This window comes from Bombina bombina, chromosome 7 (genome assembly GCF_027579735.1).
Source record: "Bombina bombina isolate aBomBom1 chromosome 7, aBomBom1.pri, whole genome shotgun sequence".
In the NCBI taxonomy this organism is placed as follows: domain Eukaryota; kingdom Metazoa; phylum Chordata; class Amphibia; order Anura; family Bombinatoridae; genus Bombina; species Bombina bombina.
The window spans coordinates 389,009,937-389,026,943 of record NC_069505.1 but is presented as its reverse complement, the minus strand read 5'-3'; the positions used below and the strand labels follow the sequence as shown (position 1 = coordinate 389,026,943).

At 36.8% G+C, this 17,007-nt stretch overlaps 1 protein-coding gene across 1 annotated transcript in view; it reads right to left on the bottom strand.

Annotated features, from left to right (window-relative positions):
- The window catches only part of GRM2 (glutamate metabotropic receptor 2), a 56,096-nt gene that overhangs the window by 14,992 nt on the left and 24,097 nt on the right, over positions 1-17,007 (bottom strand). Inside the window, exons 2-3 of the mRNA XM_053689407.1 lie at positions 14,222-15,059; positions 12,212-13,275 (exon numbers count right to left, since the gene is read on the bottom strand). Of these exons, the coding sequence (XP_053545382.1) occupies positions 12,212-13,275; positions 14,222-15,059 (1,902 nt within the window). The remainder of the gene's footprint in view (positions 1-12,211; positions 13,276-14,221; positions 15,060-17,007) is intronic.

Sequence of the window (17,007 nt, the reverse complement as noted above, 5' to 3'; positions counted from 1 at the left end):
GCTGTTAAATAATGATTTACAGAGCTGCACATATTAACTGCTATTAAATAATGATTTACAGAGCTGCACATATTAACTGCTGTTAAATAATGATTTACAGAGCTGCACATATTAACTGCTGTTAAATAATGATTTGCAGAGCTGCACATATTAACTGCTGTTAAATAATGATTTACAGAGCTGCACATATTAACTGCTATTAAATAATGATTTGCAGAGCTGCACATATTAACTGCTATTAAATAATGATTTGCAGAGCTGCACATATTAACTGCTATTAAATAATGATTTACAGAGCTGTACATATTAACTGTTATTAAATAATGATTTACAGAGCTGCACATATTAACTGCTGTTAAATAATGATTTACAGAGCTGCACATATTAACTGCTGTTAAATAATGATTTACAGAGCTGCACATATTAACTGCTATTAAATAATGATTTACAGAGCTGCACATATTAACTGCTATTAAATAATGATTTGCAGAGCTGCACATATTAACTGCTGTTAAATAATGATTTACAGAGCTGCACATATTAACTGCTATTAAATAATGATTTGCAGAGCTGCACATATTAACTGCTGTTAAATAATGATTTACAGAGCTGCACATATTAACTGCTATTAAATAATGATTTACAGAGCTGCACATATTAACTGCTATTAAATAATGATTTGCAGAGCTGCACATATTAACTGCTGTTAAATAATGATTTGCAGAGCTGCACATATTAACTGCTGTTAAATAATGATTTGCAGAGCTGCACATATTAACTGCTGTTAAATAATGATTTACAGAGCTGCACATATTAACTGCTGTTAAATAATGATTTGCAGAGCTGCACATATTAACTGCTGTTAAATAATGATTTGCAGAGCTGCACATATTAACTGCTGTTAAATAATGATTTACAGAGCTGCACATATTAACTGCTATTAAATAATGATTTGCAGAGCTGCACATATTAACTGCTGTTAAATAATGATTTGCAGAGCTGTACATATTAACTGCTATTAAATAATGATTTACAGAGCTGCACATATTAACTGCTATTAAATAATGATTTACAGAGCTGCACATATTAACTGCTGTTAAATAATGATTTGCAGAGCTGCACATATTAACTGCTGTTAAATAATGATTTACAGAGCTGCACATATTAACTGCTGTTAAATAATGATTTACAGAGCTGCACATATTAACTGCTGTTAAATAATGATTTACAGAGCTGCACATATTAACTGCTGTTAAATAATGATTTGCAGAGCTGCACATATTAACTGCTGTTAAATAATGATTTGCAGAGCTGCACATATTAACTGCTGTTAAATAATGATTTGCAGAGCTGCACATATTAACTGCTGTTAAATAATGATTTGCAGAGCTGCACATATTAACTGCTGTTAAATAATGATTTACAGAGCTGCACATATTAACTGCTATTAAATAATGATTTGCAGAGCTCTACATATTAACTGTCAGTGGCGTCACTAGGGGGGGGCGGGGGGGGGGGCGGCCCGCACCCGGGTGACACCCTAAGGGGGGTGACAACACCAAAACGGGCAGCAGCTCATACTGTTAGTAAATAGTATGTATTTTGTAAATATTATACATTTTTATTTCAGAAGAGTGACGTGAGTGTTGAACTTCAGGCTAAGGTGCTATGCCTGCAGCATGTGTAACAGTATTACTTAATACTTAGTTGTTTTACTGTAATAGTACAGGGGGGTCCGTCCGTGTGACCCAATGCAACGATGATGATATCATTCATCTCATGATCAGTGAGGGATGATCAGTACTCCTACTCCCACTCCGATAGACTGTGAGCAGCAGGCCAGGCAGCCACGGACGGTCACGTTCCTCAGCAGTGTCTGAGCTGATGACACATGCACCACCTCCCGGCTCCCAGTCGTGACCGGAGATGAACAGGGCACACAGGCTAGGTCGGGGGGGAGGAGAAAATAGTCACAACACTGCTGTGACTGCGCATGCGCTGCTGCGCAGGACTCAGGAGGAAGTCAAGTCGGGTCTCGTCACTAGAGAGAGAGAGCGGGAGAACGGCTGCGGGACGACGTGCAACACAGTAGGCACTGGCAGGCAGCAAGCGCCAAGTTAGTGAAGTAAGGTAATTCAAGTGACAGTCCTCCCTGTGTCAACACGGCCACGCAACATATTGACTCTCTCCCCTAATCTCACCTAACCTCATACCTCACAGATAATGCAAATGCTGTAAAACAACTAACAAGACTTCTCTATCAGGTTGGGATTGGAAGAGAACGCTAGGCTAGACAATACATTATATTATTATTGTGATGTCAGCAATGCAATGAATGCATTATTTGTTACAATATAAAATCAGAAAACCATTTTTAAACTTTTTTGGTTCCACTTCCACGTGGCATTCTTTAATCTTTGGCCGAGCAGCCTCAGCAGCGAGCTGGCAATGGCATTATGTGGTGCCCTGTATAAGGAGATCACATTTATACAATACACCTGCTGAGGCATCTGAAGCATTACAGGAGCACAATATATGGGCACCGCACAGGGCTAGGGTTAACTTGGTACAGGCTGAGCAGTTAAAGCCAGCCTGATGCTGATGGTCAAATCAAATGGCAGATATTAGATAATGATTAAATCTGTGCAATTCTACTTTTCAACTAAGCTGTAGATTTTTAAAATATGTAATTAAAATTAATAGTGAATTCCAGCCCCTTCTCCCATTAATAAGGTCCTAGAAATGTATTTATTTTGTGTGTGCTTATTATCATATTCAAATAAATAAAAGTAAGATGTATAGCATCAAAGACCTCTGATGTTAATACTAAACAAATTATTTATTTGCTGTTCTTAATGTTTGTAAATCAATTACAATATACAGATGGATGATGAAATAAACGTAAGTTCGATCTTATCAGTTTTTCTTATGGATAATAGATTTCACTTCTAAAGGGGCAAATAGATTAAATGTGAAGGTAGTAGGATCAGGGTGAGAGGGTCCTGGGCTGATCCTACTGCCCTCAGCTAGCTTTACTGTAGTCTGTTACCTCTCACCCTGATCCACCCTGATCCTACTACCCTCATCTAGCTTTACTGTAGTCTGTTACCTCTCACCCTGATCCACCCTGATCCTACTGCCCTCAGCTAGCTTTACTGTAGTCTGTTACCTCTCACCCTGATCCACCCTGATCCTACTGCCCTCATCTAGCTTTACTGTTACCTCTCACCCTGATCCACCCTGATCCTACTGCCCTCAGCTAGCTTTACTGTAGTCTGTTACCTCTCACCCTGATCCACCCTGATCCTACTGCCCTCATCTAGCTTTACTGTTACCTCTCACCCTGATCCACCCTGATCCTACTGCCCTCAGCTAGCTTTACTGTAGTCTGTTACCTCTCACCCTGATCCACCCTGATCCTACTGCCCTCATCTAGCTTTACTGTTACCTCTCACCCTGATCCACCCTGATCCTACTGCCCTCAGCTAGCTTTACTGTAGTCTGTTACCTCTCACCCTGATCCACCCTGATCCTACTGCCCTCAGCTAGCTTTACTGTAGTCTGTTACCTCTCACCCTGATCCACCCTGATCCTACTGCCCTCATCTAGCTTTACTGTTACCTCTCACCCTGATCCACCCTGATCCTACTGCCCTCAGCTAGCTTTACTGTAGTCTGTTACCTCTCACCCTGATCCACCCTGATCCTACTGCCCTCATCTAGCTTTACTGTTACCTCTCACCCTGATCCACCCTGATACTGCCCTCAGTCAGCTTTACTTACCTCCAGGCTCTCACCCTGATCTTATTGCCCTCAGCTTTACTTACCTCTGACCCTGATCCTACTGCCCACCACAGAATATCTTCATACAACTCTCATAATATGTAAAAGATTTCATGTAGAATCCTTCCTATTGTATACAATGCAGTCTACTCCATACTAAATTTGCAGCCCAACATGGTAATGGCCATCATAATTATATTGTGAGACACAGGAGATTTGAATGTTTTTAATGTTGATTTTATATATGTTCTCTTATGTTTTATAGAATTGGTTGCAGAGATGATAGCTATAAAGAATGTGTGTACTAATTTAGTGGCTAAAGATAATTTGTTTTTGTACTCTTTATATCTTTTGTTGAAAAGAATACCTAGGAGCTGCTGATTTGTTGCTGCACATAATGCACTTACTGGAAATTTTCAAATGCGCTTTATTTTGCACATGTTTAATATATGTGCAAAATAAAGCACATATAAAAATTTCCAGTGAGTGCACGCCTGTTGTGGATTTAGTAAATTTAATTTGCCTGCACCCTGGTGGATAAACACTCTTTTGGGATATATATACAGTATATATGGGAGTCATGATTTACAAGTAGCATTAGTAAAAAAAAAATAACATTACTGGGGGGGGGGTGACACCATGAGTTACCGCACCGGGTGACACCAACCCTAGTGACGCCACTGTTAACTGTTGTTAAATAATGATTTGCAGAGCTGCACATATTAACTGCTGTTAAATAATGATTTGCAGAGCTGCACATATTAACTGCTGTTAAATAATGATTTACAGAGCTGCACATATTAACTGCTGTTAAATAATGATTTACAGAGCTGCACATATTAACTGCTATTAAATAATGATTTACAGAGCTGCACATATTAACTGCTGTTAAATAATGATTTACAGAGCTGCACATATTAACTGCTATTAAATAATGATTTGCAGAGCTGCACATATTAACTGCTATTAAATAATGATTTGCAGAGCTGCACATATTAACTGCTGTTAAATAATGATTTACAGAGCTGTGATTTGCAGAGCTGTACATATTAACTGCTGTTAAATAATGATTTACAGAGCTGCACATATTAACTGCTATTAAATAATGATTTGCAGAGCTGCACATATTAACTGCTGTTAAATAATGATTTACAGAGCTGCTCATATTAACTACTATTAAATAATGATTTACAGAGCTGCACATATTAACTGCTATTAAATAATGATTTACAGAGCTGCACATATTAACTGCTATTAAATAATGATTTACAGAGCTGCACATATTAACTGCTGTTAAATAATGATTTGCAGAGCTCTACATATTAACTGCTATTAAATAATGATTTACAGAGCTGCACATATTAACTGCTGTTAAATAATGATTTACAGAGCTGCACATATTAACTGCTGTTAAATAATGATTTGCAGAGCTGCACATATTAACTGCTGTTAAATAATGATTTGCAGAGCTGCACATAACTGCTATTAAATAATGATTTACAGAGCTGCACATATTAACTGCTGTTAAATAATGATTTACAGAGCTGCACATAACTGCTATTAAATAATGATTTACAGAGCTGCACATAACTGCTATTAAATAATGATTTACAGAGCTGCACATATTAACTGCTGTTAAATAATGATTTGCAGAGCTGCACATATTAACTGCTGTTAAATAATGATTTACAGAGCTGCACATAACTGCTATTAAATAATGATTTGCAGAGCTGCACATATTAACTGCTGTTAAATAATGATTTACAGAGCTGCACATATTAACTGCTGTTAAATAATGATTTGCAGAGCTGCACATATTAACTGCTGTTAAATAATGATTTACAGAGCTGCACATATTAACTGCTGTTAAATAATGATTTACAGAGCTGCACATATTAACTGCTATTAAATAATGATTTACAGAGCTGCACATATTAACTGCTGTTAAATAATGATTTACAGAGCTGCACATATTAACTGCTATTAAATAATGATTTGCAGAGCTGCACATATTAACTGCTATTAAATAATGATTTGCAGAGCTGCACATATTAACTGCTGTTAAATAATGATTTACAGAGCTGTGATTTGCAGAGCTGTACATATTAACTGCTGTTAAATAATGATTTACAGAGCTGCACATATTAACTGCTATTAAATAATGATTTGCAGAGCTGCACATATTAACTGCTGTTAAATAATGATTTACAGAGCTGCTCATATTAACTACTATTAAATAATGATTTACAGAGCTGCACATATTAACTGCTATTAAATAATGATTTACAGAGCTGCACATATTAACTGCTATTAAATAATGATTTACAGAGCTGCACATATTAACTGCTGTTAAATAATGATTTACAGAGCTGCACATATTAACTGCTGTTAAATAATGATTTACAGAGCTGCACATATTAACTGCTGTTAAATAATGATTTGCAGAGCTGCACATATTAACTGCTATTAAATAATGATTTACAGAGCTGCACATATTAACTGCTGTTAAATAATGATTTGCAGAGCTCTACATATTAACTGCTATTAAATAATGATTTACAGAGCTGCACATATTAACTGCTGTTAAATAATGATTTACAGAGCTGCACATATTAACTGCTGTTAAATAATGATTTGCAGAGCTGCACATATTAACTGCTGTTAAATAATGATTTGCAGAGCTGCACATAACTGCTATTAAATAATGATTTACAGAGCTGCACATATTAACTGCTGTTAAATAATGATTTACAGAGCTGCACATAACTGCTATTAAATAATGATTTACAGAGCTGCACATAACTGCTATTAAATAATGATTTACAGAGCTGCACATATTAACTGCTGTTAAATAATGATTTGCAGAGCTGCACATATTAACTGCTGTTAAATAATGATTTACAGAGCTGCACATATTAACTGCTGTTAAATAATGATTTGCAGAGCTGCACATATTAACTGCTATTAAATAATGATTTACAGAGCTGCACATATTAACTGCTGTTAAATAATGATTTGCAGAGCTCTACATATTAACTGCTATTAAATAATGATTTACAGAGCTGCACATATTAACTGTTGTTAAATAATGATTTGCAGAGCTGCACATATTAACTGCTATTAAATAATGATTTGCAGAGCTGCACATATTAACTGCTGTTAAATAATGATTTGCAGAGCTGCACATATTAACTGCTGTTAAATAATGATTTGCAGAGCTGCACATATTAACTGCTGTTAAATAATGATTTACAGAGCACTACATATTAACTGCTATTAAATAATGATTTACAGAGCTGCACATATTAACTGCTGTTAAATAATGATTTTCTATCTTTATTTGAAAAAGCAGGAAAGTAAGCTTAAGAGTTGGCCCATTTTTGGTTCAGCCCCCTGGACAGTGCTTGCTGATTGGTGGCTACATTTAGCCACCAATCAGCAAGCGCTACCCAGGTGCTGAACCAACAATGGGCCTGCTTTTTCAAATAAAGATAGCAAGAGAACAAATAATACATGATAATAGGAGTCAATAAGAAAGTTGCTTAAAATTGCATGCTCTATCTGAATTATGAAAGAAAAAAATGTGGGTTTAGTTTCCCTTTAAACAAATGCATGAACTAATTGATGGGCTCCTAATGATTTGCTGAACCGTGTGCACTAATTTCTACATGAATACTGAGTTGCAGAGATGTGTGCACTAATCCCCGTGGGCCTAGGGACTTGCTCAGAAACATTCACAATATGCTGTGTGACTTAAAGGGCCACTAAACCCAAAATCTTTCTTTAATGATTCAGATAGAGAATATAAATTTAAACAACATTACAATTTACTTCCATTATTTATTTTGCTTCATTTTTTAGATATCCTTAGTTGAAGAAAAAGCAATGCACATGGTGAGCCAATCACACGAGGCTTCTATGTGCAGCAACCAATCAGCAGCTAGTGAGCATATCTAGATATGCTTTTCATCAAAGAATATCAAGAGAATAAAACAAATTAGATAATATAAGTAAATTAGAAAGATGTTTAAAATTGCATTCTCTTTCTAAATCATAAAAGAAAAAATGTGGGTGGCATGTCCCTTTAAAGGGACAGGAAAGTCAAAATAAAACCTGCATGATTCAGATAGAGCAGGTAATTGTAAGACACTTTTAAATTCACTTCTACTTTATGTGCTTTGATCTCTTGGTGTCCCCTTTTGAAAAACAATACACACATATCCTACACTAGTGGGAGCTAGCTGCTTATTGGTGCCTGCACACCTTTGTCTCTTGTGATTGGCGAACTGGATGTGCTCAGGTAGCTTCCAGTAGTGCAAGAGATTGAAGCAAATTTGATAATAGAAGTAAACTGGAAAGTTTGAAATTGTATGTTCTATCCAAGGCATGAAATAGAATTTTGGAGTTCCCTGTCCCTTCAAGTGTTGTATTGATGTATTCACTAAATGCTATGTGCCTTGTGTGCAGCACAGGGGAATTCACCACTAATCACACACTAGCTGCTTTGTGCCCCTGCACGATGCACTAATGGGTGTGCGTTATTTGCATGCATGATGCCTGCATATTCATTTCCACAGCTGCATTCCCCAATAGCTGGGTGACTAAAGAGTGGCAGAGATGCATGCACTTAAATCTGCTTAGTGATTTGCACATATGAATGAACTGACTGCTATGTAATTAGTGATTTGCAAATATGAATGAACTTACTGCTATGTAATTAGTGATTTGCACATATGAATGAACTGACTGCTATGTAATTAGTGATTTGCACATATGAATGAACTTACTGCTATGTAATTAGTGATTTGCACATATGAATGAACTGACTGCTATGTAATTAGTGATTTGCACATATGAATGAACTGACTGCTATGCAATTAGTGATTTGCACATATGAATGAACTTACTGCTATGCAATTAGTGATTTGCACATATGAATGAACTTACTGCTATGTAATTAGTGATTTGCACATATGAATGAACTTACTGCTATGTAATTAGTGATTTGCACATATGAATGAACTGACTGCTATGTAATTAGTGATTTGCACATATGAATGAACTTACTGCTATGTAATTAGTGATTTGCACATATGAATGAACTGACTGCTATGTAATTAGTGATTTGCACATATGAATGAACTTACTGCTATGCAATTAGTGATTTGCACATATGAATGAACTTACTGCTATGTAATTAGTGATTTGCACATATGAATGAACTTACTGCTATGTAATTAGTGATTTGCACATATGAATGAACTGAATGCTATGTAATTAGTGATTTGCACATATGAATGAACTTACTGCTATGTAATTAGTGATTTGCACATATAAATGAACTTACTGCTATGTAATTAGTGATTTGCACATATGAATGAACTTACTGCTATATAATTAGTGAATTCACAGATGAAAGGACTGACTGCTATGTAATTAGTGATTTGCACATATGAATGAACTTACTGCTATGTAATTAGTGAATTCACAGATGAAAGGACTGACTGCTATGTAATTAGTGATTTGCACATATGAATGAACTTACTGCTATGTAATTAGTGAATTCACAGATGAAAGGACTGACTGCTATGTAATTAGTGATTTGCACAGATTAATGAACTGACTGCTATATAATTAGTGATTTGCACAGATGATTGAACTGACTGCTATATAATTAGTGATTTGCACAGATGAATGAACTGACTGCTATATAATTAGTGATTTGCACAGATGAATGAACTGACTACTATGTAATTAGTGATTTGCACAGATGAATGAACTGACTGCTATATAATTAGTGATTTGCACATATGAATGAACTTACTGCTATATAATTAGTGATTTGCACATATGAATGAACTGACTGCTATGTAATTAGTGATTTGCACATATGAATTAACTGACTGCTATGTAATTAGTGATTTGCACATATGAATGAACTGACTGCTATATAATTAGTGAATGAATGAACTGTAATTAATGACTTCTATGTAATTAGTGATATGTACAAATTAATGAACTGATTTCTATGTAATTAGTGATTTGCCCAGATGCCTGCACATGTGCTTAGTGAACTGATGAACTGTATGCATGCATAGGTTGCTGTGTGTCTATTGATTTAGATGTATTAATTAATTGCTGTGTGTCTATTAATTTGCACAGATTTATATACTAATTGCTGTGAGTCAACTGATATGTACAGGTGCATATAGTAATTACTGTGTGACTACTGATTTGTACAGGTGCATATACTACTAATTACTGTGTGACTACTGATTTGTACAGGTGCATATACTAAGTACTGTGTGACTACTGATTTTTACAGGTGCATATACTAATTACTGTGTGACTACTGATTTGTACAGGTGCATATACTAATTATTGTGTGACTACTGATTTGTACAGGTGCATATACTAATTACTGTGCGACTACTGATTTGTACAGGTGTATATACTAATTACTGTGCGACTACTAATTTGCACAGGTGCATATACTAATTACTGTGTGACTACTGATTTTTACAGGTGCATATACTAATTACTGTGTGACTACTGATTTGTACAGGTGCATATACTAATTATTGTGTGACTACTGATTTGTACAGGTGCATATACTAATTACTGTGCGACTACTGATTTGTACAGGTGTATATACTAATTACTGTGCGACTACTAATTTGCACAGGTGCATATACTAATTACTGTGTGACTACTGATTTGCACTGGTGTATATACTAATTACTGTGCGACTACTGATTTGCACAGGTACATATACTAATTACTGTGTGACTACTGATTTGTACAGGTGCATATACTAATTACTGTGTGACTACTGATTTGCACAGGTGCATATACTAATTACTGTGCGACTACTGATTTTCACAGGTGCATATACTAATTACTGTGTGACTACTGATTTGTACAGGTGCATATACTAATTACTGTGTGACTACTGATTTGTACAGGTGCATATACTAATTACTGTGTGACTACTGATTTGTACAGGTGCATATACTAATTACTGTGTCACTACTGATTTGTACAGGTGCATATACTAATTACTGTGTGACTACTGATTTGTACAGGTGCATATACTAATTACTGTGTGACTACTGATTTGTACAGGTGCATATACTAATTACTGTGCGACTACTGATTTGTACAGGTGTATATACTAATTACTGTGCGACTACTAATTTGCACAGGTGCATATACTAATTACTGTGTGACTACTGATTTTTACAGGTGCATATACTAATTACTGTGTGACTACTGATTTGTACAGGTGCATATACTAATTATTGTGTGACTACTGATTTGTACAGGTGCATATACTAATTACTGTGCGACTACTGATTTGTACAGGTGTATATACTAATTACTGTGCGACTACTAATTTGCACAGGTGCATATACTAATTACTGTGTGACTACTGATTTGCACTGGTGTATATACTAATTACTGTGCGACTACTGATTTGCACAGGTACATATACTAATTACTGTGTGACTACTGATTTGTACAGGTGCATATACTAATTACTGTGTGACTACTGATTTGCACAGGTGCATATACTAATTACTGTGCGACTACTGATTTTCACAGGTGCATATACTAATTACTGTGTGACTACTGATTTGTACAGGTGCATATACTAATTACTGTGTGACTACTGATTTGTACAGGTGCATATACTAATTACTGTGTGACTACTGATTTGTACAGGTGCATATACTAATTACTGTGTCACTACTGATTTGTACAGGTGCATATACTAATTACTGTGTGACTACTGATTTGTACAGGTGCATATACTAATTACTGTGTGACTACTGATTTGTACAGGTGCATATACTAATTACTGTGTGACTACTGATTTGCACAGGTGTATATACTAATTACTGTGCGACTACTGATTTGCACAGGTGCATATACTAATTACTGTGTGACTACTGATTTGCACAGGTGCATATACTAATTACTGTGTGACTACTGATTTGTACAGGTGCATATACTAATTACTGTGCGACTACTGATTTGCACAGGTGCATATACTAATTACTGTGTGACTACTGATTTGTACAGGTACATATACTAATTACTGTGCGACTACTGATTTGCACAGGTGCATATACTAATTACTGTGTGACTACTGATTTGTACAGGTGCATATACTAATTACTGTGTGACTACTGATTTGTACAGGTGCATATACTTATTACTGTGTGACTACTGATTTGCACAGGTGCATATATTAATTACTTTGAGCCTAGGGTTTTGCAATTTATATATATTAATTGGGTGAGCCTAGGTATTTGCACGGTGTATGCTATTTAGAGATTTGTGTAAAAAGTCATTGTTTAGGGATTTGCAGAGCTGGGTTCTATAAGTGTGAGACAAGTTATGCAGAGGGGTCAGCTGGCACTTACCCGGTAATCACTGGAGGTTACATAGAATATGGGCAGGAATGCCAGCCAAATAATGCAGGTGGTATACATTGTAAAGCCGATAAATTTTGCCTCATTGAAGTTTTCAGGGCACTTCCGAGTCTTAAAAGCATAGAGGGTGCAGAGAAGGACAAGCAAAACATTGTATGAAAGTGACATCAACATGCTGCCATCACCGCTGTTACACTTTAACGTCACTACGTAACGTTTATCTGGAGCTGTGTCTTTGCGGGTGCCAGGTGGCTCAATCAGCAGCCAGATCACCACCACTATCAGCTGGCAAGAGATGAGCACTAGACAGATGCCCACCTGTGAGGCCGGGCTGATGAAACGCGGTCGTTGGACTCCATCTCTAGCTCCATTGAATATGCGAGCAATACGATTAGTCTTGGTGAGTAGAGCCGAATAACAGATTGCAAAGGATGTGCCAAGTCCAAGACGACGTAGAGTGCAGACTGATGTAGAGGGTTTGGCAATGAAGATAAAGGTCATAGCATAGCATAGAAGCACCCCACTCAGTAAGATGTAGCAAAGTTCCCTGCCTGATGCCTTTACAATTGGAGTGTTGTTGTTCTGCATAAAAACCCCAAAAACATAAAGTGTGGAAAGCAGTCCAAGACAGGAAAGACAAACAGGACCCAACGCCCATCCATCCCTCCAACGGATATACTCCTGGGGTAATTCATAGCAACCAGTCAACTCTAAAGTGGGCCAATATCCCAGGCCGCAATCCATGCATGTTAACTCGTCCAGCAAGTACTCGTGTGGCTGACAGGGGATGCAGATCCAACAGCAGACATCTCCGGGTTGCATGCTTTTCACCTCATTTTTCTTACAAGGATCACTACACTGGGATACTGGCACTGCATTTCGTGCCCACGGAATCAATTTGGTATTAAGTGTTAACTCTTCTGCCCAGTAGCCCACCTTCTGGTAGTGGTAATGCCCATCTGTGTTCTGGAAATTGAAGATGTTGTAGCGACCAATGCCATCCCCGTATTTGTCAAACCGCACCGTGCTCTGAGTATCAGGAGGGGGAAATGGAGCTAAGATACAGGAGAAAGGGAATATTACTTGTCAGTACTATAAACAGGCTTTATTTATTTAGTTTATTCCAAGACGCAATAAATACTTTAAGTATTAAACATAGATATAATTTGTGTAGCCATTAAAGGGGCAGTAAAGTCAATATCAAACTTTTATGATTCGGATAGAGCATGCAATTTTAAACAGCTTTCCAGTTTACTTTTATTATCAAATTTGATTTGTTCTCTTGGTGTCTTTTATTGAAGAATAAAACTAGGTAGGCTCATAAGAGCTCAGGAGTGTGCACGTGTCTTTAGAACTCTATGGCAGCAGTGTTTAGCAACATTGTATAACAAAGCTACAAATAATGTTGGAAATTTGGTAACAGAAGTAAATGGGTAAGTTGTTTATAATTGCATGCTGTATCCGAATCATGAAAGTTTAATTTTGACTTTTCTGTCCCTTTAAAGGAACAATAAATAGTAAAAACGTTTTCTAAGAATAATAAGGTTATTCCCGTCCTTCCTCTAGTCATATTTGCTTCCATGTTGAAATCTACATTTCATTGCTTTCCAGTACTGATGTATTTGCACATGTGCAGCAATTCTCCTACATGGAGTGAAACCTAGATTCCAAAATGGCAGCCGCCCATAATTAGCAGCCATTTTAGTTAAAAAAACCCCACACACACTAAAAACACGAGCATATAGATAAGAATTATTTATAGTGATTTCTCAGCCTGGATATTGTTTTTTTTTAAATAGACTAGATAATATTTGAAACCTCTTTGAGGCCTCCTGGATTATCTTAAATATATCAATATACAGTAAAAAGTGCCCCATCTACTAAGTTAGAAATACATTTGTCAACCCCTGCCCTAGACTGTATCACATACACACTAACCCCTTAATGTAGACCCCAACACAAAACCAAACTCCCCACATTATCCCTCGGTTCATGTCTCACCATCAATCTTTACATTCAAGATATAGTCTCTATAGAATCTGCGCCCGTTTATCGGGTTCATGGCTGGGCACACTTGACTTGAGTTAGGACACATTGCTTGGTGCATATTGTGAAGTGCATGAGCTATGGCATACACCGCATTCACAACAAACATGATCTTGGACTCTTGCTCAAACTTCACTTCTCTCAAGGAATGGCCAGCACATTCTGGAGTTGAGAGCCGGCACTGGAACTTGTTTTCCCAGAACTCTCGGAACCAGGGATTTCGTGTGTTATTGTAAGGGTGCAACAGTTGGAAATACTTGGAAAACTCCCATAATGGATAAGATGCTAACTCAATGGTAATTGCACCTTCAGCCACCTCCTCACTGCCAGAGACCACACTTTCCAGTGCCCCCCATCCATCACTTGCTACCCACATGAAGGACACATTTAGTCTCTGAGCGGCAGCCAACAGTTCTCGTGCATCCTCAATCTTGGTGAAGAGAACAACCACTCGTGCAGTTGGTTTTTGCCTTAATGCTTGTATAACACTGGCAAATGTTTTCTTGTTCATGGACCGTCCCACCTTCTCTGAAGTGGCTATACAAATGTTACGGGCACGTGCTTCTTGTTCAAATGCCTCGATTCCTGTCTCACCATAGTCACCCTCTGATGCCACTGTGGAAACATATGTCCAGTTGAAGAAGCGTAATATTTCTGCCATGGCTTTGGCTTGATAGAAGTCTGGAGGCACTGTACGTGCAAAGAAGTCATACCGTGATTTATCGCTCAGCTTGGCGCTTGTAGAAGCGTAACTGATCTGTGGAATCTGGAAGAGTCTAAGGAGATTGGCAACCTGGAGGAATGACAAAAGCAAGGAATATGTTAGGGTGTGAGAGTGGAAGAACAAGAGTCAGAAAATTTAAATTAAATAGCTTGAGAGAGACTGCATAAGACATGGTAGTCAAAAATGAACTTTGTGATTCATATAGAGTGTACAATATATAAAATTAAATAAATGTACTTCTATTATATAACTGACCTTTCTTTTAGAAACCTTTGTTAAAACTTTTTATAAGTGCATACTTTGGTATCTCTTAGAGGAACACTAAAGTCAAATTAAAACTTTAATTATTCAGGTAGAGTACGCAATTTTTAACAACTTTCCATTTTACTTCCATATTAAAAATGTGCAGTCTTTTTATACACACACTTTCTGAGGCACCAGCACCTACTGAGCATGTGCAAGAATTCACAGAATTTACTTATATGCATGTTGTTGTTGGTTGATTGCTCATTTGAAATTCGGAGTGTTTTTGCATTGTCTTTTTATAATGCATTTGTTGAATATTCTATTTTACTGTATTTATTGGTCCTTTAAGCACTAATGTGTAACTTTGTTCCAAACATTGTTGCAAACACAGATATCAAAGCATGTGCACGCTCCTGACCCTACCTCAGTATGCTCTCATAGAAAAGACGGAACAGTTCAACAAAGGTTACCAAGAGAGAGAGGTAAAATTAATACTAAAAATAAACTGAAAAGTTTTGTAAAATTGTATATTGTGTCAGAATTATGAAAGTTCAGTTACGACTTTAATGGGACAGTAAAGACAAAATTAAACTTAAAGGGACACAAAGATAATCCCTTTATTACCCATTCCCCGGTTTTGCATAACCAACACAGTTATATTAATACACTTTTTACCTCTGTGATGACCTTGTATCTAAGTCTCTGCAGACCGCCCCCTTATTTCAGTTATTTTGAGACTTGCATTTTAGCCAAGCAGTGCTGACTCATAAATAACTCCACAGGAGTGAGCACAATGTTTATCTATATGGCACACATGAACTAGCGCTGTTTAGCTGTGTAAAATTGTCAAAATGCACTGAGATAATAGGCGGCCTTCAAGGGTTTAGAAATTAGCATATGAGCCTACCTAAAGAATACCAAGAGAACAAAGCAAATTTAATGATAAACGTAAATTGGAAAGTTGCTTAAAATGACATGCCCTATCTGAATCATGAAAGTTGAATTTTGACTAGACTGTCCCTTTAAATGGATTACACAGAGAACACAATTTTAAGCAACTTTCCAAATTACTATCAGTTTTGCTAAGTTTTTGTGGTATCATTTGTAAAAGAGTAATCCTAGGTGAGCTCAGGAGCATGCACTCATCATTAGCTATTTAGCAGCAGTGCTTGCAACAATGTTTATTGGAATGTTATACATAGTTGCTAATACTGCTGCTATAGAAACATGCACACTCCTAAGCTCCTATCAGTCTACTTAGCACTACTTTAAACTAAGGATATCAAGAGAACAAAATAAATGTGAGAAGAGAAGTACATTGGAAAGTTAATTAAAATGTCATGCTCTATCTAAAGCACTAAAGTTTAATTTTGACTTTACTGTCCCTTTAATGGGCCTTTACACAGAATACAGCATAGATCATGTGAGCAAAGGAAAGCAGAGGTACAGAATAGTGCTAGAGATGCAAGCAGATAATGCAGGTAATCCCCTTGTCCATTTAAAGGCACAGTAAACAGCTTGTAGTTAAGATTTTTTTGCGGTCTTGCAGTGAGTTTGAAAATGTTTGGCATCATCATCCTGTTTTCTGCAAAAACTCAATAGACAAGCTCCACCCACTATTTGCCTTCTTTAAATGAGCCAATCCAAACGTATTAATGAAGCAGACAAGGCGAACTACAGCTATTATGTAGGCAAACTCTCCATTGTTTGGCATCACCTGATCTCTGCTGAAGTCATTTAGGGGCAGTGCACTAATAGTTGTCAGATTTGG